Source organism: Stigmatopora nigra, chromosome 18, assembly GCF_051989575.1.
Source record: "Stigmatopora nigra isolate UIUO_SnigA chromosome 18, RoL_Snig_1.1, whole genome shotgun sequence".
NCBI classification, from domain to species: Eukaryota; Metazoa; Chordata; class Actinopteri; order Syngnathiformes; family Syngnathidae; genus Stigmatopora; species Stigmatopora nigra.
This window is the reverse complement of record NC_135525.1, coordinates 12,021,940-12,042,669: the sequence shown is the minus strand read 5'-3', so window position 1 is coordinate 12,042,669 and position 20,730 is coordinate 12,021,940. Positions and strand designations below refer to the sequence as shown.

General features: G+C 56.2%; 3 protein-coding genes across 16 annotated transcripts; all 3 read right to left on the bottom strand.

Annotated features, from left to right (window-relative positions):
- Positions 1–373: 373 nt before the first annotated feature.
- Positions 374–11,236, bottom strand: LOC144211894 (KAT8 regulatory NSL complex subunit 1-like). Of its 4 annotated transcripts, none has more exons than XM_077739425.1 (15): positions 10,048–11,236; positions 6,482–7,679; positions 4,991–5,132; positions 4,835–4,897; positions 4,681–4,760; positions 4,506–4,611; positions 4,285–4,444; positions 4,021–4,176; positions 3,784–3,936; positions 3,582–3,706; positions 3,380–3,504; positions 3,245–3,302; positions 1,665–1,777; positions 1,375–1,588; positions 374–1,282 (listed from the first exon to the last, which is right to left on the bottom strand). In XM_077739425.1, the coding sequence occupies exons 2-15, from the start codon at positions 7,609–7,611 to the stop codon at positions 1,139–1,141; spliced, it is 2,769 nt and encodes a 922-aa protein (XP_077595551.1). In that variant the 5' UTR covers positions 7,612–7,679; positions 10,048–11,236; the 3' UTR covers positions 374–1,138. The 4 variants fall into 4 exon arrangements, with proteins under 4 accessions (XP_077595551.1, XP_077595549.1, XP_077595552.1 ...); XM_077739423.1 differs by lacking the exon at positions 10,048–11,236 and adding an exon at positions 9,110–9,627; XM_077739426.1 differs by lacking the exon at positions 10,048–11,236 and adding an exon at positions 8,877–9,070.
- A 284-nt stretch (positions 11,237–11,520) lies between these two features.
- On the bottom strand, positions 11,521–16,944 carry exoc7 (exocyst complex component 7). 9 transcript variants are annotated; one of them, XM_077739434.1, is made up of 20 exons: positions 16,735–16,944; positions 16,496–16,561; positions 16,153–16,337; positions 15,977–16,082; positions 15,636–15,858; positions 15,389–15,556; positions 14,875–14,967; positions 14,235–14,303; positions 13,955–14,100; positions 13,734–13,886; positions 13,565–13,663; positions 13,355–13,417; positions 13,201–13,267; positions 12,902–12,940; positions 12,637–12,823; positions 12,460–12,555; positions 12,215–12,278; positions 11,992–12,033; positions 11,782–11,915; positions 11,521–11,712 (listed from the first exon to the last, which is right to left on the bottom strand). In XM_077739434.1, the coding sequence occupies exons 1-20, from the start codon at positions 16,792–16,794 to the stop codon at positions 11,610–11,612; spliced, it is 2,163 nt and encodes a 720-aa protein (XP_077595560.1). In that variant the 5' UTR covers positions 16,795–16,944; the 3' UTR covers positions 11,521–11,609. The 9 variants fall into 9 exon arrangements, with proteins under 9 accessions (XP_077595560.1, XP_077595561.1, XP_077595562.1 ...); XM_077739435.1 differs by lacking the exon at positions 12,902–12,940; XM_077739436.1 differs by lacking the exon at positions 14,235–14,303.
- A 118-nt stretch (positions 16,945–17,062) lies between these two features.
- Positions 17,063–19,707, bottom strand: tvp23b (trans-golgi network vesicle protein 23 homolog B (S. cerevisiae)). 3 transcript variants are annotated; one of them, XM_077738873.1, is made up of 7 exons: positions 19,514–19,707; positions 18,642–18,733; positions 18,404–18,548; positions 18,226–18,315; positions 18,013–18,138; positions 17,616–17,744; positions 17,063–17,523 (listed from the first exon to the last, which is right to left on the bottom strand). In XM_077738873.1, the coding sequence occupies exons 1-7, from the start codon at positions 19,523–19,525 to the stop codon at positions 17,497–17,499; spliced, it is 621 nt and encodes a 206-aa protein (XP_077594999.1). In that variant the 5' UTR covers positions 19,526–19,707; the 3' UTR covers positions 17,063–17,496. The 3 variants fall into 3 exon arrangements, with proteins under 3 accessions (XP_077594999.1, XP_077595000.1, XP_077595001.1); XM_077738874.1 differs by having other exon boundaries at positions 18,642–18,721; XM_077738875.1 differs by having other exon boundaries at positions 18,642–18,718; positions 19,514–19,704.
- Positions 19,708–20,730: the final 1,023 nt, after the last annotated feature.

Below are 20,730 nucleotides of genomic sequence, written 5' to 3'. Positions count from 1 at the left end.
GGCTAGCGGCTAGCGATTGGCCCACCCAAGGGTGTCACACTCGGATTGGTTCCCGGGCCGGCCGCTTTAACGTCAACTCCAAGTCACGTGGGGGAGACTATTTGAGATATTAGATTTAGATTTTTTTCAAATAGATTAAAAGCCCTGAATATTCTGGTTTTACAGATCTGAAGCAATGTTTATTTTAGCGTTTAAAAAAAATATATTTTTAGATTTGACAAAATGAACTAAAAACAGAAAAAAATGATTAAAAAAATGTACAATTATTGATTTAAAAGGAGAAATGAGGAAATTGAATATATACATGTATCCAGTTCAAGTCACTGGGAAAACACGGACTAAGAAAAAAAAAGTAAGAAAAAGTGCTCCGAGCTGAACATAAATGTTTTTAATGGAACTATTTACAAAAAGCAAACAATAGTGAGAACTGCTGCAACAATCCAACATGTACATCAACATGTGACGTCACTACTGAGGAGAGAGAGATAGAGGGCGGGAGAGAGAACAGTGATGGGGTGCTGTGGCCAAAAGCAAACTCGGTGGGGTCCCTTTTTTTTGACCCCCCTTTTAACTTTTGCATAGTCAAAGTCGACGGACGGGACGGGGCGAGCCAGGCGTGGCGTTGGCGTGGCCCGCCCGCGACGACGGGTAGGAATGAACGCTTGGCCGCTCAAAAGACGCACAAGGTTACGCCGGAACACACCACGTACAAACGTGTCGGGAATGGAAAAAAGAAAACCGCTCGGGTCAACAAGTGCTCCGCTCAGGTGTGAAATGTACCACTTTGTTGGGGGAGGGGGCCCAGGGGTATGGGAGGGGGTGGGGGGCGGCCCGGCCGCGGACTCTTTTTCTCCTTTTTTTCCTCATTAGTCACTCCACTAAAATGTACACGGAAAGTACGAGCCAAGTCGAGGATAGAAAAACACCCTATGGCCACATTTGGAGGAGCCGCTACATTGTGTGCTAGCGCGTTAGGCAAACCTCCCCCCACCCCTACCCCACCACCACCACCAGGACGCCAATCCGCGCAGTCTTCACTAAAAACCGTGAAAGAATTAGGCTGGTGTTTGAATATCAAACAACAGGAAGCGCGCTCACGCCGCCGCCGGCGGGCCATCCATCCGTCGGTCACGCGGGCTCACGACCGCTCGTCTTCGTGGCAACAGGAAGGCTCGCCGTCCTCCCAGTCGCGCCGGCGCCCCGCCGGCGGGCTCCGCGGCTCGGGCTCCGGCGCCGGGTCTTCGGGCATCGGGAAGTTTCGCCGCTCCCACGGCGCCACCGTCTGGAGGCGGACACACAAAAAGTTACATTAAAAAATATAGCCACGGGGTCCGGATAGGGCCGCCCGCCAGCGAGCGAGCGTCGGCTTCTTACCCTCTCCTCGAAGGCCAAGTCGGGTGTGGAGCAGCGGGTGTCCTCGCTGGACGCCGGGCGGTGCCAGTCTCGCGAGCAGGGCGTGTCGGGGCTGGGGGGGCTGACGGGCGAGGCCAGGTGGCCGTAGTCGTGCTCGGGCGAGGCCGGCTGCGGGGTCGGGGGGTTGGTGCCGCACAACAGCGGCGTGGTGCGCCCGTCCGCCGACTTGTACGACCTGGCCCAGAGGGGAGCGGCTCCGGGTGAGGGCGGAGCCTGGCGGGACAGACGGGGCCGGAGACCGGGCCACTCACCTGCTGCCCCTCCGCTTGGCCGGCGCCAAGGCCATCCAGGTCCAGCGGGAGCGCTCCTGGTCCTCGTACGGCTGATGGAGTTGCACAAAGGCGGCGTCTGACAAGTCCTCCACCTGGAAAACCACACCCAAAGGTCGATTGTCAGTGGGGGGTGGGCAAACTATTCCAATCGGCAGTGGGTGCAGCTTTTCGTTCCAAGCTCTAAAGAGGAAACTTTCCACAATACTAGTGTGACACGAGTGCAATCAGTGGATTGGCGTCAGCTGCTTGTCACAGCCCAACCCCCGAGGCTGCTTCAAGTTTGTCAGCTCAGCTCGCTTCTGGAAGAAGGCTTGAGTAGAAAGCTCCCCCCTCCTCCTCGCCCCCGTCCATTCAACTTTTTCACCTATGTATGTGCTGCTTGTTTCAGCCCATCCCCCGCTGCTTCAAGTTTGTCAGTCAGCTCAGTTGCTTGAGCCAAAATCTCCCCCCTTCTCACCCACAGCTGCCCAACCCCCATTGATTGACACACACAGCTATGTGTTTGCTGGGTGGCTTGCAAAACAAAAAGCTAACTATTATTTTTAGCTATTTCAAATGTGAGCCATCAAAGAGCAAACCTTTGACCTTTGAAGAGTGAGTGAGTGCCTAAAAAACAATTGAAGCATTAGACCTAAGAGGGAAGATATAGCAAAAAAGGCCAAAAGTCAGTGTTTTGGTTTCAACTTCTAAAGAGGAAAGCTTTCCACAATACTAGTGTGACACAAGCGCAATCAGTGGATTGGCATCAGCTGCTTGTCACAGCCCAACCCCCACACCTTCCAAGTTTGCCAGTCAGCTCGGTCAGTGCGGGACGACTCCAACCAGAAGATGCTCCCTCCCAACCGCCCTCCTCTCTCCCCCTCCCTCCCTCCCTCTTCACTCACAACAGCCCAACCCCCACTGATGCAACTTTTTCACCTATGTATGTGCTAGATGGATCACAAAAGCTGCCTGGTATAAAGTGTCAAAGCCAGATAAGGATTTTTTTTGGGACCTATTTCAAACGTGGGCCGTTGAAGAGAGGGGGAGCCTCAAAGAAATTGAAGTATTGGACACATGAAGGAAGACGTAGTGTCCCACAACACTAGGCATTTATTTAACAGGGCTGGACAAACTAAAAAAAAATATATATATATATATATATATATATAAAGGCCAAAGTGAGTGCTTTGGTCTCAACCTCAACTGAGTAAAACTTTCCGCAATACTGCGTGTCCTGCGAGTGCAATCAGTGAATTGGTATCAGCTGCTTCTTTTGGCCCAACCCCCACACCTTCAAGTTTGTCAGTCAGCTCGGTCGGTCGGTGCTGGACAGCTTGGGAAAGGAAAGGCTCCCCCCTCCCCCGTACCACTGCGGGGGTGCTTTGGTTCTAAGGTCGGTGCAACTCTGGTATGTTACAGGTGCCATCAGTGGATTGCAGTCAGCTGCTGTTTGTTTGGGCCCAAGCACCTTAGGAGTTTTAATGAATAATCACTTCTCATTCTCTCGAGGCCAAGGTCAGTCAGTAGGTCGGTCGGTCGGGAAAGGGGAGAAAGAAAGAAAGAAAAAAAACACTCACCTCCGGACACTCTTCGTTGTCGGGCGCGGGCAGTGGCGCGACGTCCGCGGCTCGCCAGCTGGACAGATAATCCCCAAGGGGGCTCGGTCAAGGTCGGGCACCGCTCACTCGCTGGGTGGGGGGGGGACGTCTTACCTGGGCGTGATGATCTCCTTGTACTGGAGCTTCTCTACTCGGGTGGTGGCGGCCACCGACATGGGAATGACGATGTTGTTGATGTCGAAAGAGCTTTCGCCCCGCCTGCGTCTGACGGGCTGCAGCTGGAGGACGCCGCCGGCGCAATTAGCGGGGCGGGCCCAGAGGCCGGCCCGTCGACCGGCGGCGGCGGCGCGCTTACCATCGTGCCGGGCGGGACGTCCGACGGGGTGAGGGGGGGCCGGGACGCCGGGCTGTGGAGGCCCGACGACGAAGACGACGGCAGCGGCGGGCAGGCGGCCGACTCTGCCGAGAACTTGGGAGAGGCTGTGGGGAGCGCACCTTTAAAAAGCGGGAAGGGGGAAAGGGGGCGCCCGGCCAGACGGCGCTACCCGTCTCCTCACCGTCGCTCCCGTCCGCCGAGTGCTCTCGCGATCGCTTGCGTCCGTAGCCCCGGTCGTACGGGCCCAGCGGCGGGGCGGCGCCGGCCAGTCGTTCCGCCTTGCAGCCCTCCGGGGTCCCGGACTTGTCGGCCCGGTTCTTGTAGTGGCTCAGTCCTGCCGGGGGTGGGCGCCCGTCAGTGAGCCGCCCCGCGTTTGGCCCGAGGAGGAGAGCAGGCGGCGGCCCGGACGCAAACTCACGGACTGCCATGAGCGAGCTGGTGAACTTGTGCTTCTCTTTGGACGAGGACAGCTTGCGCTTGAGCGAGAACTTCTTGAGGGGCTTGCTCCTCTCCGGCGAGCGCCCGCTCCAGCAAGTCTTCATGGCCTGCTGGACGCGAAGTCCCACGCCCACGTCTGCGCGCAAGCGTTGACAAGCATTGGCAAGCGTTGGCAAGCGTTGGCAAGCGGCCCGGGAGCACACGGCCGGCCGGAACCGGCACAGAGAGACACGACCGCACCCACCGTCCGGGAAGGAGAGGATGGGGTGGACGCCCGGGTCCAGTCCCGACAGACGCTCCAGGACGGGCAGCTGGAAGCGGGGGTCCTCCCTGGGGACGGGGTGCCCGCCGCACATCACGCAGGCGGGGTTGATCCCGCAGGCCCCGCCGCTCCGTCGCACCGCCTGTCAAGGTCGGTGGCCGGTCAGTCGAGACGAGAGAGCGACTGGGCGGGGGGGAGCTCACCTTTCCACGGAGGTCGGCCACGGCGTCGGGTCGGACCAGCCTGCGTCGCCTCCAGCCCAGCAGCGGGCGCGTGCGGGCCGCCGCGCCGTCCGCGCTCTCCGTCGCCCTGCGGGGACGCGGTTCCCCCGTTAACGGGTGGCCCGTTAACGCCCTGGGCTCCCCCCCCGGAGCGTACCTGCCCAGGACGCCGTTGAGCGGCTGCCCGTTCTGGCCTTTCCAAGGTTCGGCGGCGCCGGCGTGCTCCGGGCCCGCGTCCTGCGGCCAATGAGAGTGAGTTTCCCGTGGGAAACGGCACCGCCCCCACTCCGATCCCGGACGGAGGAGGTTACCTGCGCGTCGGCCTGCTCCGTCTTGGCTTCTCGAGGTGCGAGCCCGCCCAACTCCAGCGAGCCCTGCGCTCAAAGGGGAAAAGAAAAGGGCTGTCAGAGGCCGGCCGGGCCAGAGTGGCGGCGGCGGCGGCGGCTTCGACGACGAGGGGATCCCACCTTGCTGGCGCGAATCTGACGGAAGATGTCCGTCTGCTGGCGGATGCGGTACTCCAGGTCGGAGATGTGCGCCTGCAGCCAGTTCCAGTGACTGATGATGGCCGCCCGCTCCAGGGTGTAGCGGCTCTCGGCGCGTTTCCAGCTGAAAAACACAAAGCCATTTTATTGGTGCCAAGACCTTCTGGCCAATATAAAAAAAGACACTGCTTATAGACGTTCCATTTGGAATTCTACCACGTCAACATCTCACACTGGCCACTAGGGGGTGGCAGAATGCCCGTGAAAAAAAAGGCCAGGCACAGAAAAAGAAATGATCTCGATCATGGCTTGGCACGCCAAACTACCCGTGGGCCTTGAGAACAAAGACGGTCAGGCAAAAGGCAGAGCAACTCTTCCCGAGATAAACGCGCGGTGACTTTTAGCCCGTCCCGAGATTAGCACTGTTGCTCAACCAGCAAGCAGGAAAGCCTGCCAAAGTATCCCAGTGTGGAAACGGAAATGCGGCGTGAGGACCGCCCTTTACTTGTTTTCGTGTGAGCAAGGCTCACTTGAAATTTGCTCTCATTTTCTTGCTTTCTTTTTTTTCTTTGAAATTTGCTGCTAGAATGAACTGGATTTTGATAGTGGTGGAGCATATTTGGGCATTCTTTAGTCAACGGGTCCCACTAAGCCACGGAAGAAAAATAAGTGGTAGCACCGAGACTGAAGCCACTGGAGCCCAGTCCAATATTCCCTTCCGGAAAGCGTCCCCGGACCCGCCGAATGGGCGTGGGCAGGAAACAACTGCGCTAGTCGTTACATAAAAAGCCAGAGAGGGGAATGGAAGCCAGGGCTTGTTACATAACCAGTCAGAGTGGCAGGCTGGCAAATGGGCGGGCCTTCGGGCTGGCTTTCCGTGTTTAGGAAGCCAGATGTTTCAAAATTGGAGCGGCCCAGACTGGGGGACAAAAGCCAGCCCAAAGGACAGACACCGTTCGTCCAATGGCACCGACCGGTAAGCCACTCGCCGGCGCCGCCCCCGTCGGTCTCGTGTGATGGAGACGGGCCGGGCGTGCCGCGTTTGAGAAATCTTGATCGGCGGCGCAAAAGCCGGGAAAGACAAAGGCAAATGCCGCCAATTTAGAGCCGATCAAAGCCACAGTGCAAACGATGGAGGGAAAAAATAATCCACGCATCGGCCCGACATAACGGCCGAGGCGGCAGTTTGGCCCGCCGTGCGCCACTTTGAGTACAGTTGCATTTGTCCAGATGGTTTCCTAATTGTGTCACGCGCAGGAGGGACGATGGCATAAAAGGCTGGCACCCACGCACGCGCATCAACTCCACTTCATTTCTAGCCCAATCTGCCGCCTCAAACGGCGACGGCGTCCACGGCGGGGCGACCGTCGGCCGGAAAGCAAACTATCAAGACGGCAGCCCGACCAGCCCGAGCCCCGTTTTCACCCCCCTCCCCCTCCCCCACCATGTAACGGCGCGGTTTCGGGCACTCACATTTTAACGTGTCGGCGGTCCACGTCGGCCCGGCTCAGCTGGTCCTCCTCCAGGTCCGAGTCGCCGCCGGAGCTGCTCTCGGTCACGTCCGAGTCGAAGGCCCTCTCGGCCGAGCGCAGGTTGGCCGAGCCGCTGAGGCACAGGCGCTCCAGTTCCAGCGGCACCGAGCCGCTCTTGAGGAAGCGGGCCAGGGCGTCGCGCTCGCCCGCCGGCTGGCGCCTCCAGGGGCCGGAGGGCCGCTCCCGCTCTCGTTCCCGCCGCCCGCCGGCCGAGAGGCGGCCGGCGGCCACGTCCAAGAAGCCGCCTAGTTGCTGCTGCACGTGGCGCTCCACTTGCTTGGCCTGCACCACCTGCAGGCGCTTACGCAGCCGCCGCAGCCGGCCCTCGATCTCCGCTTGCCGGCATCCGTTGAGGCGGGCGCGCTCCGCCGCCCGAGTCTCCCAGGGGGAGGCGCGGGATGGGGGGACCCCCGGCCTCTCCGGGTCTTGCCGCGAGGGACTGGCCGGGGAGGGCGCGGGCGACGTGGCCGCGCCGGTGGTCACGGTGGTGGTGGCCGCCGCGGCGGTCGACGGCGGCCGCCGGTCCGAGAGGGCTCCCGGGGATCCCTCGGCGGGGGGCTCGTCGCCGTTGACCGACACGGCGGCGGCGGGGGGTGGATTCTTGGCCAGGCCGTTGACGGGTCGCCCGCCGCCGCCGCCGGCGGGTCTTTTGAGCCGGCCGGGCGAAAGTTGGGCGGCGTGGCCACCGCCGCCGTTGAGCAGAGAGCCGGGCAGGATTCGGTGGCTCTTCAGGACCGACTGCTTGAGGAGGACCCCTTGCAGCGTGATGGACTCTTTGCCGGGGGGGACCGGCGTCACGTCCGAGCACAGGTAGGACGCCACCAGGGGCTGGAGCTTCCCCAGGGAGTCGCCCTGAGGCGACCGTTGCTGTTCCTGCTGCGCCTCCGTGTCTTCGGGGGCCGCCTTGCGCTTGGGCGAGCCACGGACCAGGATATCGGTGGAGTCGGCGCGGTTCTCGCCGCCGCTGCCGCCGCCGCCCGGCGACAGACTCGACGAAGGGGCGGCCAGTTTGAAACGGATGTGGTGAGCTTCGGCTGGGGCGTCGGTGAGAGCGGGCGCCATCGCAGCCATGCAGCGCAGAGGGACGGGCACGGCGGCCTGCTCCACGCCCCCCGCTTACTGCCCCCCCGAAGGACAGCCTGTGGAAAGAGGACAGAGGCGTTAGTGCGTGCGTTCACCCACAAAATACCTTTGGCGCCACTACTCCTCTACGTATTTTGAAAGCGGGAATTAACGTGACGGCCGGCAGCCAAAGAACAAAGCTTCACACCCCCTGGACTTTGAATGGATTGCCATTCAATGACAGCTATTATTTGACCTTGACAGAATACTCCTTTTTACCTCATTGTAACATCAACACTTGGGGGTGGGGGTCCACCCCGGCGACACAGCGGGCACCACGTCAAAAACTCTTTGGTGCTTTCGTGACCCATTGAAATGACCGACTCGCTCACGGACGACGTCGGATCGGACGGACCAGGCCGAACGCGGCTGGAATCCACTTCCGGGCGTCCCCGCGCTCAAAAACAAAACGTGGCCAGCTGGCTGCGGTCGGGGTTAAAAGTCCCGGCCCGGCGACAGGCGCGGGAAACGTCAAGTACAGGTTGTGTCGGTCCGCGGGAGGAGCGCGAAAACGACACTCCCCGTCCGCCAAAAAAGAAAACACGGTCTGCCTTCGGCCACATCCGAGTGTCGTTTGAAAACCGAGGGCAGAAAGGCGGGTAGGCTTCCTACAGGTGTTGCTAAGTCGCCGGATTTGGCCCCCATGACGTCATGGCGTCTGCTCCACATTGCCGCTATTGTGTCAAAGGGCTGCGTCGCGTGCACATGAAAGGTCGTGACGAACATGACACGGACGGCTCTCCCGTCCGTCACGTGAACGGCCTCGCTCGTTGGGTGGCTGCACTTTCCGCGCCGCGCCATGTTGGGACTTCCGAAGTCCATTATGTAATGTTGCCTTTTAGCACATAAACACGGTGGTCTCCCGCCGTCGCCCTCGTCCCCGCCCCAAAAAGGGCGCATCTCGGAGCGTTGAGCACGCGCGTGTCCGTGGGCGCGGGCGGGCACGCGCGAATATGTGTAAACGTCCAAAATGTCTGGTCGCTGTTTACTAAACGTACGCCCTCGCGTTGGCGCCAGTCGACCGGGGGAGGGGGGGATATGTCATCGAGCGAGGTGGCTAACGTTAGCGCGGCTAACTGCGCCGCCGCTGATGCAACAAACCCGACCAAAGCAAAGCCCGAGCCACCGCCAAGCTTTCGGTGGGATTGTCAAGCGGCGTACGTCCGTCGCGGGCCTCTCCGCTTTCGCGAAGCTGCGTTCGCTCGACGACCCACCGTGACGCTTTAGCGTGCGGGGAACGGGCCGACGTCGGACGTGCGGCCGCAACGCAGCGCGAGGCTAGGCGTCGCGTCCTTCCGTCCGTTCGTTCGCCCCCCCACCGCAAGCATCACCACCACCGCCGCCGCCGCCACCACCCCCGGAAAGCCGTAGAGCGGACGACGACAGTGACTTGGAAACACCGCGAGCTAGCTCGGCCGAGGCTAACAAAGAAAAAGGAGGAACCTACCACGTGACGAGTTGCTCTATCCGAGGGAATTCGGCTAACAATTCCCTGCACTTGGGTGGGAGGGGACTGGGAGGGGGGCAAGGGCAAAAAAAGGCGGCTGGAACGGACGTCTATGCCATCAATTTGCTCCAAAAATTGCCACCGGGGGCCCGCCTGGCGGGGGCCACTCGGCTTCGTTCCGGATTGAGGCAGTGGACGAATCACCGAGCTACACCTTGCTCGCTCGCTCGCTCTTTCGTTCGTTCGTTCACCCGCTCCCCTCGCTCGTTCGCTCCCTCGCTCGCCTCGCCGCGGCCAATTTCAGCAGCAGGCCGTCGAACAAGTCCTCCCGGGCTTCGCCGGGTCAAGCGGAGAGCCTCTGGCGGTCAAAACGCCGTTTTGCGACGGCCCGAATGTGCTCAGAGCGGCCGTTGAACGCTCGTCTTTTTCTCCGCTTTTAGGGAGAGACGCTGAGAAAATGGCGGCTAGCTGCTCGCTCGGCTTTGAGCTGACAAACACACGAGCGCCCGTGTGCGCATGCGCCCGACAGGCCCGCCACCACACGCAATACTCGCGCTCGCCGCTAAGGCGCAGAATGAAAACAATCCTTTCAAATGTGTCTTGTTATATTATTGACGTGATGCATTTTAGTTTCAATCGTTGTAATATATAGTTTTAGCAATACTTATCATTTGATTGCTCACTTTTGGATGCGTATAAATGTGAGGATTTACCAATCAAATGTTCTTTGTTTTGTATTTTTTGCTGTCATCTTGTCCCTGCAAATGGATCGTAATGTCTACTAGTAATAAACTGGGTGCATCTTGGCTGGGGGAAGAACAAATGTTTTTTTTTAAAGCTGGACGCCATTGACAAAGTATGTCAATTCAGACTGAAAAGTATTCCACTACCCAATAGCATTTCAAAAACATCCCAACTTAAAAAGAAGAATGTTGTACCTTCGAGTCCATGCTCGTGTGCGGCGTTGTCGTCGTCCGCTGGACGAGAGCGCCGCAGACAGTGGCCGCGTGCCGGGGCGAAGCAACTTGGAGGAGCTAAATGTCAATCATCTGCAATCAACGGCACGGGAAATGTACTGTCCAGAGGCTGCAATTCCAAACATCTGAACTTCTTTTCCCATTGACAGTTCTAGACGTCCATTTTGTTTGGGAGGGGGGGCAAACGAATGGATGTTATCAACCACTTTCTGTTCACGAATGGCTTCCTGTTGATTTGGGGCTCATCTGGGTCACTTCCAGAGATTTCGGGCCACCTCCTACTGATTTGGGTGACTTCCTGTTGATGTTGGGGTATTCCCGGGACCCCATTTTGGGTCACGTCCTGTTGATGTTGGGGTATTCTCGGGACCCCATTTTGGGTCACGTCCTGTTGATGTTGGGGTATTCCCGGGACCCCATTTTGGGTCACGTCCTGTCAAGTTTGGGAAAAGTGTTCCGTTTCCAAAATATTGATCACCAATGAGTTAACTTCTTTTGAAGTGAGTGAAAGTGGTTGATTATTTAGCCTTTATTTTGAAAGACTTGGTTAAGAAAGTAGAGAAAGTCAGGACATCTCACGTCCAAGAAAAATCCAAATCCCCCTCAAATGCTCACTTGCAGAAGTCGCCCATCAATTGGTGCGCATTCACCTGAGTTGTAGCGTTTCTAGTCATCTGTCCCTCGAGAGTGAAATGGATTCGTCAGGCGATTCCTCTCGAGCGAGCCCCGTTTCGGACGAGCTTCCGGACGAGCTGCCGCTCCATCTCCATCATTTCCATTTTCATCTCCGTTTCCAACTCCATTTTCATCTCCATTTCCAAATCCATTTTCGTCTCCATCTCCATGTCCAGCTGTTGGCAGCCGCTAGCTCACTTTTGTAGCGCGTCGAAGAGTTGAGTTGAGCGGCCGAATTGAGTTAGCTCAAGTGCGCTAAGCTAGCCCGAGCGAAACGCTCCCTCCGAGATTTAGGATTGCGAGAAAAAAAGGAAAAAAAACATAAACAAAGTCAGGCGCCAAAGATCTCGTCACGGGCGGAAAAGGAAGGTGAAGACGGCCGAGCATCTCGCGCAGACACGCCTGCTGTCTACTTTGTTCATCTAAACCCAAAGAATGCCAGCACACGGTGACTTACCTGGCCGCCCTGTTACTAAAGGTTTTGAAGCGCGCAAGGGCTCTTTGCGCGGCCATTGGTCGACGGCGAACAAGCGAGGCTTCCCATTGGCTCGCACGGCCGCCACTCTCTTCTGAAACTCCCCGTAGGGCGGAAATGAACGCCCCTGCCACAAGTTGACTGCACGGAAATCCAGCGATGCCTTATAAAAAAAACCTTTCTTTACTATGTCGTTTTTAAAGAAGAAAAAGCTTTACGATACTTACTTTAAGTAGCTCCTCCCTGCGGGCTTATAATTAGGAATTTCCCCCCAAAAAATCAAGGTTGCACTCTTTGTTTTCCTTTGTCAAAGTTGGACGGCTTTATTTCTGGAGCGGTATTTTCCCCAAGCGGGCGGGGCCAAAGCGCAGCGTCAAGCGGAGGTGTCGAAAAGTCTGTCAATCATCTCCTCCACCTCCTCCGGTCGATACTTGTGGTACTTGTCGGGGTTCTTGGTGAAGGGCAGGTCGGCGCATCTAGCGGCCGTGCGACAGGTCACGTGAGCGCACGTCGGACCCCCCAAAAAGCCAGCTACCGGGGATCACCTGCGCAGGAAGGCGGCGTAGGCGTCGCTGACGACGGTCCTCTGAGCCCGTCGGATGAAGTTCCTCTGCTCCTTGTCTGGCACGGCCCAACCCTTGTGGATCTTGCACATCTCCTCCAGACCATCGTTGAAGCCCTGCCGGTGGCGGCGGCGGCGGTACGTCAGCCAGCCGCGGCGAGACTGGCCGCCGCCGCCGCCGCTCTTTCCTCACCTTGAATTTGTCCTTGATGACCTGCCGTTCTTTGTCCTTGAGCTGAAAGGGGAGGAGCGTGTGGTGATTATTGAATGGAATTGGATTTGAAAGTCTTAAAACGAGCGCGTCGCCCCACGTCCGGAATGTCCCAAGCTAGCGTGGGAGTCCAAAGAGATCTCGGACGGCCAGCGCTAATCTATGGATGACATGTTCCGTCTACGGCGTGGGCGGGGTCGCCCACCTTGGCGCCGGGCTGGAAAAGGGGAAGGTTCCGCTCGGTCAGGTGTTCCGTCACTTTTATCCAGCTGAGAGAGGGGAAGAGCGGTGGTGGAGAAGGGTTGGAGGAGGCGTGGCAGCGTGGGCGTGTCACCGAGGGCGTGTCCCCGAGGGCGTGTCCCCCAGGGCGTGTCCCCGAGGGCGTGGAAAGAGCAGAAGAGGCAGAGTCAGCCGAGGAGGACAAACAAAAGACACGGTGGATGCACGTGCCTGCGCTGGTAAACGTGAATCTGTTGCTCGATGAGTTCTCGGTAGGAAGTCTCCGCTCGCCTCTGAGTCACCGTCACAAGTTGGATCAGCTCCGACCTGGACACACGCAAGCACGCACGCACGCGCAAATGCTAGGTGACGTGGCCGCCACGGGAGGGTGGGCGTTTGCCTTCTGACTTTTCCAGAGACTTGAGGATGTAATTGTAGTTGTTGTGGAGGAAGATGGCGCCGAGAGCCGAGTCCTCGTACACTTTGGACTTGCTGAGCAGGTTGAGCTGGAGGTTCCCCAGAACTTTACAGATATACGTGCTCAGGAGCCGCTTGTTGAAGTCCGACGTGTAACTGCTGGACGTGGACGTGGATTCTGGCGGGGAAGGCGAGACAGAGGCCAGGTTGAGAGACAAAACGCCCAATCCCCAACGCCTCTAGGGGCCGTGCTTACCTCGGGGGTCTAAGGGGATATTGTAAGTGTCCCCAAGGACTAAAAGCGCCCCGACAACAACAAAGAAGAAGCAGAAGAAGGAAAAAGCCAGAGGTTAGTGCACGGCAAGTAGAAACATCAGCGAGCTCCGGTCCCAATAGACACAAAGGTGACGGAAAGGAGGGGCGGCGGGCGGCCAGGACATAGCGGACAAAGAATACGCCGGGGAAAAAAAGAACCCAAAAAAAAAAACAACAAACAATGAATAAAGCGTGAGGATCAGGAGAGGAACTCGGATGCTAACGCGCTACCTAGCGTACCTTGCGAGGCCAGCATGGCGCCCGCCGTCTCGTGGAAGTCCAGCAGCTGCTGCAGGAAGAGGATGGCCTGCAAGGGAGGGCACAGAAAAAAAGGACGGACCGATGGACGGACGGACGGACGGAAATGCCTCGGAGCCGAGTCCGCCTCACGTACGTTGCTGGTCAGCTCGTGCACCGTGCCGTCCTTGGGCATGTTGTACTCTTTGTCGGGGTCGTTCTGACGGGAAAGAGAGGACAATGGCCAGGTGGATAAAAGAAGAAAAAAAACACCTTTTGGCCGAAGAACGCCAGCGCCGAGGAAGGACGACGGGGGCCGAAGGAGGAAAAGCCAGGGCGGCGGGGCAAAACCACGGCCGGGAGGTACCTTGATGCTGTCGGCAAACTCCTCCAGCGCCTTGGCGCCGATGCTCTCCATGGACGCGATGAGCGCCGGCAGCTTGTTCTTGGTCCCGGCCGCCGTCCCCTTCGGGGGCGGCAAAGTCAGCGGCAAAAAACGGACGGGCCGGAGCGGCTGGCCGGAGCGGGACGCCTACCTGCAGCGTGGCGTCAAAGTCGCCCTTGTTGATCTTCAGGTGCCTCAGGATGGGGAAGATGGTCAGCACGGCCGAGTAGTCGTGGCGCAGGATGGCGCGGCGGGCCGCGCCCACGATGTTGTCGCCCTCCAGCATCAGGTTGTCCAGGGCCTCCTGCAACGTCACGCCACGTCACGCTACGTCACGGCCCATTTGACCAGCGGCTAGCGGCGGGGCTATACCTGAATCAGCGAGTCAAAGGTCTTCTTCTGGTGGTGCTCGGGGATCACCTCGCACAGGAGGGCGTACTCGCTCTGCGCCAGCTTGACGAAGGCGCTGATGCAGTGGATGTACGCGTCCATCTCCGCGTCCAGCGCCTCGTCCCTGCCTGGCCGGCGCACGCCAATCGGGGGGAGGGCACGGGGTCAGAAAAGCTGCGGCCGCGCCAGCGTTCCTTCCCGCCGCTTCCGACGCAACCGAGTCCGACCGCCGTGGAACAAAAAGCCCTCGCCGGCCGCTCACCTGGGGGGCCGGCGAGCTTGTCGGCCGGAGCCTCGGCGCCGTGCCTGACTCGCGGGTCGCGATCGTGACCTGCTGAGACGGACCTAGTCAGGGGTCCGGGAAGGGGGGGGGGGGGGGTATGGTTTGGGGATGTGGAGCCCATCTCCCCGACCGAAAGACCCGCCACCAAACACCCGAGCTAAACGTGAGCGCACCGCAAACACCCGAGAAAAGCCCCAGCGGATGCGCAAGGGGGAGAAAAAGGCGGGAGAAAGATCGAAATAGAGCCCCACTACCACTACATGCCATTGGGGGGCGTTGCGGGTTTCCTCCTGTAGATTTTGACTCACTTATTACAAATCAACATTGGCTCCAATGTAGATGTATTTTTTTACAGTATGACTATTATGTCCCCGACTTGGGCGACAATCTTTGGCATAACTGTTCACCAACGTATATGGCGGCCGATCTATTTTATCGCCATCATAGGACAGATGCGTTGACTTTTGGCCAGGATCCAAATGAAAAGTCAACTTTTGGGAGCCGTGGCCGGTGCCGCTACAATGGGAAGGCTAGCGAGCGCCGCCGCCACTGCCGCCACCGCCGCCACCGCCGCCAGAAAAAGAACAAAAGAGGAAGGTGAAGAAAAAGTGCAAGTTACCTTCCAGAGGTGCCAGGTTGGACCCCCCCTTTTTGCCATCCAGCCCATGCTGTGAGTACTGTTTGAGAAGGTTCTGGGCCTTGCGAATGGTCCCTGAGACCCCACAGACAGGAGGAGCAAGAAAAAGGAAGGAGAAAAGGAGTAGAGAAAAGCACAGCCGCCCGGTGAGAAATCCACAGCAGCCAGAGCGTGCCCGGCCCGCCGACAAAGGTCGAGCCCCCTCCGTATCCCGTGCGACCCCCGCAGACGCGTGGACCAAGGGGGACCGCTAGCGCCTCAATTAGCCCATCAAACAATTTGTTGTGCCGTAAAACAGGACGAGTGGAGGACTTCCCACCAGATGTAGTATTGATAAATGTGCGGCCATCCAATCCAAAGGCGTATGCCTAGCGGTCCTCCGCCCGGGGCGACGAGGCAGAGCGGCCACGTTGGACGTGGCCAAAGTGGTCGGGTGCGACACGTCCAACGTGGCCGGCGAGGGAAAGCCAAGTGAGGCGGGCTGGCGGCTTCTTACCGGGCCTCTTGGGCACCTTCTTGGTGGGCGTGTCTTTGCGCTTGGCCTGGACGGCGGGCGAGTAGAGGGCGCCCGACGAGGCGCTGTTCTTGCGCAAGTGCTCCTTCAGACCCTTGATGGAGCGGTCCAGTTGACTGGAGCGGATTTGGAAGTACACGGTCATGAAATCTGAAAGGGAGAAGAAAACAGCGCTGGAGCGGGATACCCAACGCCGCCGCCACCGCCACCCACCGCCAACCTAATTTACCCTGATTGCGTCCGTACTCCACCAGCCAGCCGCCGATGCAGATGATGTCGTGGAGGACGGCCTGCGGGAGGTGCTCCAGCAGCACGTCCTCGGCCGCCTCCAGCTCTTCGTCGCCGCCGATGGCGTCCAGGATGAGGACGGGCGGCACCGGCTTGCTGTAGCGGGTCAGCAGGCTGCGGAACTCCGCCTCCAGCAGCTCCTTGCCCTTCTCCAAGCGCCCCTTCTGCGACGAAACGAGCCAGACGCCGGCTTGAGGGGAGGCGAGTGGCGAGACAGGGGCAAAAAAAAAAAAAAAGTGGCGCTACGGGGCCCGCGAGACGGCATCAAAGTGCAGCCGGTACCACGGTGTTGAGCTCGGGGCTGTCGGGATTGTTGTCCTGGAAGTACTCCACGGCCTTCTGGATCTTGGCGATGCACGCCAGGTACTCGTCCAGCCGACCCGTGGGCCTGAGAGGCAAAGTGGGCGGCGTTCCACGGCGTGGGCCATCTCCCCGTCCACGCGGCGGCGGCGACTCACCCCTCTCGGATGATGCGGTCCGTGTCCTTGGCCACGTGGTAGTAGCTGATGACGTGGTCCATGCAGGACAGCGTCTTGTCCACGTTGTCCTGCAGACGCTGCAGGTTCTCCGTCTGCTTGTGTACCGGAATGATGGCGTTCTCCAGCTGCATCAGGCGGCTCTCGAAAGACGACAGGATGGACACCTGACAACAACAAGCGAGCCAGTGGCGTCAGGGCACTTGGACGTCGATGGCAGCCAACGACTTCCTAGCCATGCACGGCCCGATGAAGTGGATTCCACGTCCACCGCCGAGCACAGACACTAAAGCTAGGTCTAGTACACACTGGTGTTTTTCCTCACCATCCCATTTGTCAGCTGATCGCTCTTCTCCAAGTTCTCGCGGATGAAGGCCAACGTTTCTTGTTCCTGTACATTGGAAAGTGAGGAAGGAAGGAGACACGTCGCTTTAGATCGAAAATTGAAAAGACGCAAACACATCAGTGTTGATCGTCCATTCCAAATCGAAGATTAAAAAGACGCAAACACATCAGTCGCGGTGTTGCTTTGGTTAGTAAACAAACGAAGGAGGAAATTGCCACCTGCTGGAGTTTCTCCTCAATTTCTCTCTTTCTGGCAGACGCGTCCTCGGTGGGAACCATCTTGGGAAGAACAGGACGTCAGTAAACCAATAAAGTGCCTTCAAACCGACCAATTCTACATTATTTGAACGGGAAACGGCGTCGTGACGACAAGCTAGGCACTTAGCTCCAACTAGCTTGTTCCGTTGATGCTTCCGGGCTGGATTTCAAAATAAATCAAAAGCTTAGTAACGTATTAGGATGTCGCGAGTCTGCAGTATGCCGCTTGTCCACATGAGGTCACTAATAAAACTGAATTATATACAGAAAAAAATATTCAAGTCATTCATTTATTAATGTACTTTTTTTTTAATTAAACACAATGTATGACATTCAATTATACTACTGCGAATGGTATATAAATAACCCAGTTCGTAAATGTACAAAGGAAAAAAGGCTTTAACATAAATAATGTTCTGACCTACAGAACTGAAGTTGGAGTAAGAAAGAAATAGAAGAGAACAACCCTTAAACAATTGTAGTACAAATCAACGACTGGAAAATAGAATACCGTGTTATCCGGATCTGAAGTAAGGAAGAAAAAAAAGCAAATAGGTCACATTCAAATAGAAGTCAAATGTTTTTTTAAAAAGGAAAATGTACCTAATGCCGTTCGTTATAACATTTCAGAAGATGCAAAGTTTGATTTCTAATCTTATATAAGTCGCAGGCCTAGGGAAAATGATAAATGGTAGAAAATGAAGATCCGCTGGCCACGCTGCCTCACGATTCTTCCTCTTTGGACAGCGTCTGAGGTGGAAAGCAAACACAGAGGTGACTTTTTTCTTCTTCTCTCAGTCATAATGGCAGTTGGATGGGATGAATTGACTGCAATCTCTAACCTGTTTGAGAAACTGCCTGCCAAAGTAGTTGGTGGCCATATTTTTCAAGTCGGTCCTCCCTCCCACTTTACAGCGCACGTATCCGTAGAGGTTGGCCCCCTGCAGCACCAGGCCCATCAGCACCACCGGCTGCGGCGCAACACCCAGGCAGAGCCGGTCGAAAGCGGTGGAAAAAAACACACACAATTTCAGTACCTTCTTTTGACGGGCCATCATCCTTCCCTCCCTCCCGCTGTCCATTGAAATGACTCTATCACTTGTCCGATCCATCGGAATCGATCGGGAGGGCCGCGGGCGCGGCGTTTTCGTTTTGGGGCCAACGGAGAAATAGCATCGGCGTCTCCTCCCGACCCAAATGGATGGGACGCCCGGTGGCCGACGACGAGCGCCATCTCACCAGCCACTTAATGTTGAACTGAAAGAGGGTGCTGAAGGCGAACACCACCCACACCAGGGGACAGACGATCAAACCCAGCCAGAAGATCCGAGCCTCCGAATGGGAGCCCTGCGCCTTGCCGCTCCCCTGAAGTAAAATCACAAAGCCGGGCGGCGGTGGGTGGTTGGTTGGTTGGCGAGCCTGGCCGCGTGCGCTCACGTGAGCGGAACAAACCTTGCGCGACTCGAAGATCCAGCGACTCTGCCCGTCCTCGTCCACTTGGTTCCACCACCTCAGCGCCACCAGCAGCCGCCCCGTGATGTTCTGCCAGCGGACCAGAGGGGACGGCGTTGACGCCCTAGCGTGGGCCGAGCGTGGGCCGCGCGCGGTCAATCGGCCGAACGGGGCTGACCTTGACGGTCCAGAAGTCGCAGGAGAGCAGCAGAATGATGGCCACCGTGCCGCCGATGAGGCCGTCGCCGATCCTCTCGCAGAGCAGGTAGACCAAGATGGCCCCCACCCTGAAGAAGAGATGGAAGAAGGAGGCCACCGGGTGCCTGCGGACGACAACGTGGCTCGCCAAGGTCGGCGAGGCAAAAACAAAACAAAATGCTCCCTCCTCCCGCTATTGACGGGGCAAAGTGACTCACTTGATCTTTGTCTTTTTGGACAACCTCTGTTCGGCGTCCTCCTCCGCGTCAAACAGCGAGACGTCTTCATCGTTGTTCTGCTGAGGGAAACACTAAGTTGAGAGGTTTTATTTGAAGTCTTCCGGTGGCAGCAATTGACAGGACACAGCAAACGACTTAAGCTACGTCAAAACGCCAAACAAACAAAAAGTACCAGTCAACACGATAACACTGTTTTGAAATGGCCGCCTATTTCATTACAATTTGTTGGAATTTAAAGTGTTCATTTAAAAAATGGATTTGATGTTGAATTATGAACAAAAAGTACCAGTCAACACGATAACACTGTTTTGAAATGGCCGCCTATTTCATTACAATTTGTTGGAATTTAAAGTGTTCATTTGAAAATGGATTTGATGTTGAATTATGAACAAAAAGTACCAGTCAACACGATAACACTGTTTTGAAATGACCGCCTATTTCATGACAATTTGTTGGAATTTAAAGTGTTCATTTGAAAATGTATTTGATGTTCAATTATGTTTCAATTCTTTCTAGCGTTTTAAAATTCTTTAGAACGATGCAAAATTGCTCCCTCGGTGAACTCATTCATTTGAATTAAATTTGATTTCAAGTGGAAAAATATACACCATTTCACAAGTTGAATGACTAACTCGACTGTTAGTATTATTCAATTTTGGTGTTCGTGTTAAACTAAAGCCAATGGAAACATTTTCTGTTGGAAGTGTATGTCATGTCGTTTAAAGAGCATTAGCTTGTCAACAGTTACATTCGGCAGGCGGAACGCTCTTCTTAAGAGGATTGAAATATCGATCGATTTCAGTTTAAACTCCCCGAAAGCCCTTTTTGTAAAGCGCGCAAGGGTCACTTACGTCTGTTGGCATGTTGACACACGAGCTAACATTTCCTGCTACATGCTAGCTGGAAGACACGTCGCTGGATGGGGCGCTCACGTGACCTTCACCATCACATGACCTGCACGTATTGGAAACAAAAACGGGCGACGCATGTGAAATGTGGCTGAAAGCTTTTGTTACTCTAAATATATAAACAAATAAAAACCCTTTGCCATGGAAGGATGTTAGCAAATACATTCTGCTAGAATTAGAAGCCTATCTTTGGATAGAAGCATGATCACGTGACCTGTGTGTGCTACATCATTGGATAACGACATACCGGCCCAAACTCACGAAAAAACAAAACAGAATTGTCATTTTTTTTTAAAAAAACTTGTTAAACCATGCAAAGCACGAGAAAAAAACAACAACAAAGTCAACACCACTTTCTGAGCTGCAGGAATGTTTTTCCCACACCATTTGGGAACTTTTTGTACATTACAACTTTCAGGACTACACAGACACTGTACTTTCCAACATCAAAAAGTGCACGGACAACGTCACTGTTAATAAACGGATACAGGTTTTTCCTAAGCAAAAACCCTGGATGACCAGTCAGACACAGGCACTCATCAAATGCCGACCTTAGCACACTTAGGCAATGGGTGCAGCTTTTCGTTCCAAGCTCTAAAGAGGAAACTTTCCACAATACTAGTGTGACACAAGTGCAATCAGTGGATTGGTGTCAGCTGCTTGTTGCAGCCCAACCCCCGAGGCTGCTTCAAGTTTGTCAGCTCAGCTCGCTCGGTCCATCCAGGGCGACTCGAACCAAAAACTATCCCCACCCTCCTCCTCCTCCTCCTCCTCCCCCACAGCGGCCCAACCCCCGTCGATTCAACTTTTTCAGTCAGCTCAGTTGTTCACTGTTGGAAGGCTTGAGCCAAAAGCTCGCCCCTCCTCTCCCACAGCGGCCCAACCCCCGTTGATTCAATTTTGTCAGCTACGTGTTTGGTGGATGGCTTGTAAAATACAAAACAGCCAGTTCAATAGTTTTTTTGACCTATTTCAAACATGGGCCATGAAAGGGCAACCTTTTGAGCATTTTCACCCATTTAAGAGCACCCTTGTTGAATGATATTTCACCCATTTGGTTCTACGCAGCTGTGTATAATGACAATAAAGACTTTTGATTTAATATAAAGGCATAACATCCTATAGTACTTTCAAACAATTCCACCAAATGTAGCTTTCCA

Coding starts and splice junctions, on each gene's coding strand:
- LOC144211894 (XM_077739425.1), bottom strand. CDS start 7,611: ATGGCTGCGATGGCGCCCGCTCTCACCGACGCCCCAGCCGAAGCTCAC. Junction 4,612..4,680: donor CTCAACGGCGTCCTGGGCAG/GTACGCTCCGGG, acceptor GCGTCCCCGCAG/GGCGACGGAGAGCGCGGACG. Junction 3,937..4,020: donor CAGCTCGCTCATGGCAGTCC/GTGAGTTTGCGT, acceptor CACCCCCGGCAG/GACTGAGCCACTACAAGAAC.
- exoc7 (XM_077739434.1), bottom strand. CDS start 16,794: ATGGTTCCCACCGAGGACGCGTCTGCCAGAAAGAGAGAAATTGAGGAG. Junction 15,557..15,635: donor GGAGTACGGACGCAATCAGG/GTAAATTAGGTT, acceptor TCTCCCTTTCAG/ATTTCATGACCGTGTACTTC. Junction 12,824..12,901: donor TATCCCCTTAGACCCCCGAG/GTAAGCACGGCC, acceptor CTTCCCCGCCAG/AATCCACGTCCACGTCCAGC.
- tvp23b (XM_077738873.1), bottom strand. Junction 17,745..18,012: donor AGTTCAACATTAAGTGGCTG/GTGAGATGGCGC, acceptor GTTGCGCCGCAG/CCGGTGGTGCTGATGGGCCT. Junction 17,524..17,615: donor GCAGGCAGTTTCTCAAACAG/GTTAGAGATTGC, acceptor TTTCCACCTCAG/ACGCTGTCCAAAGAGGAAGA.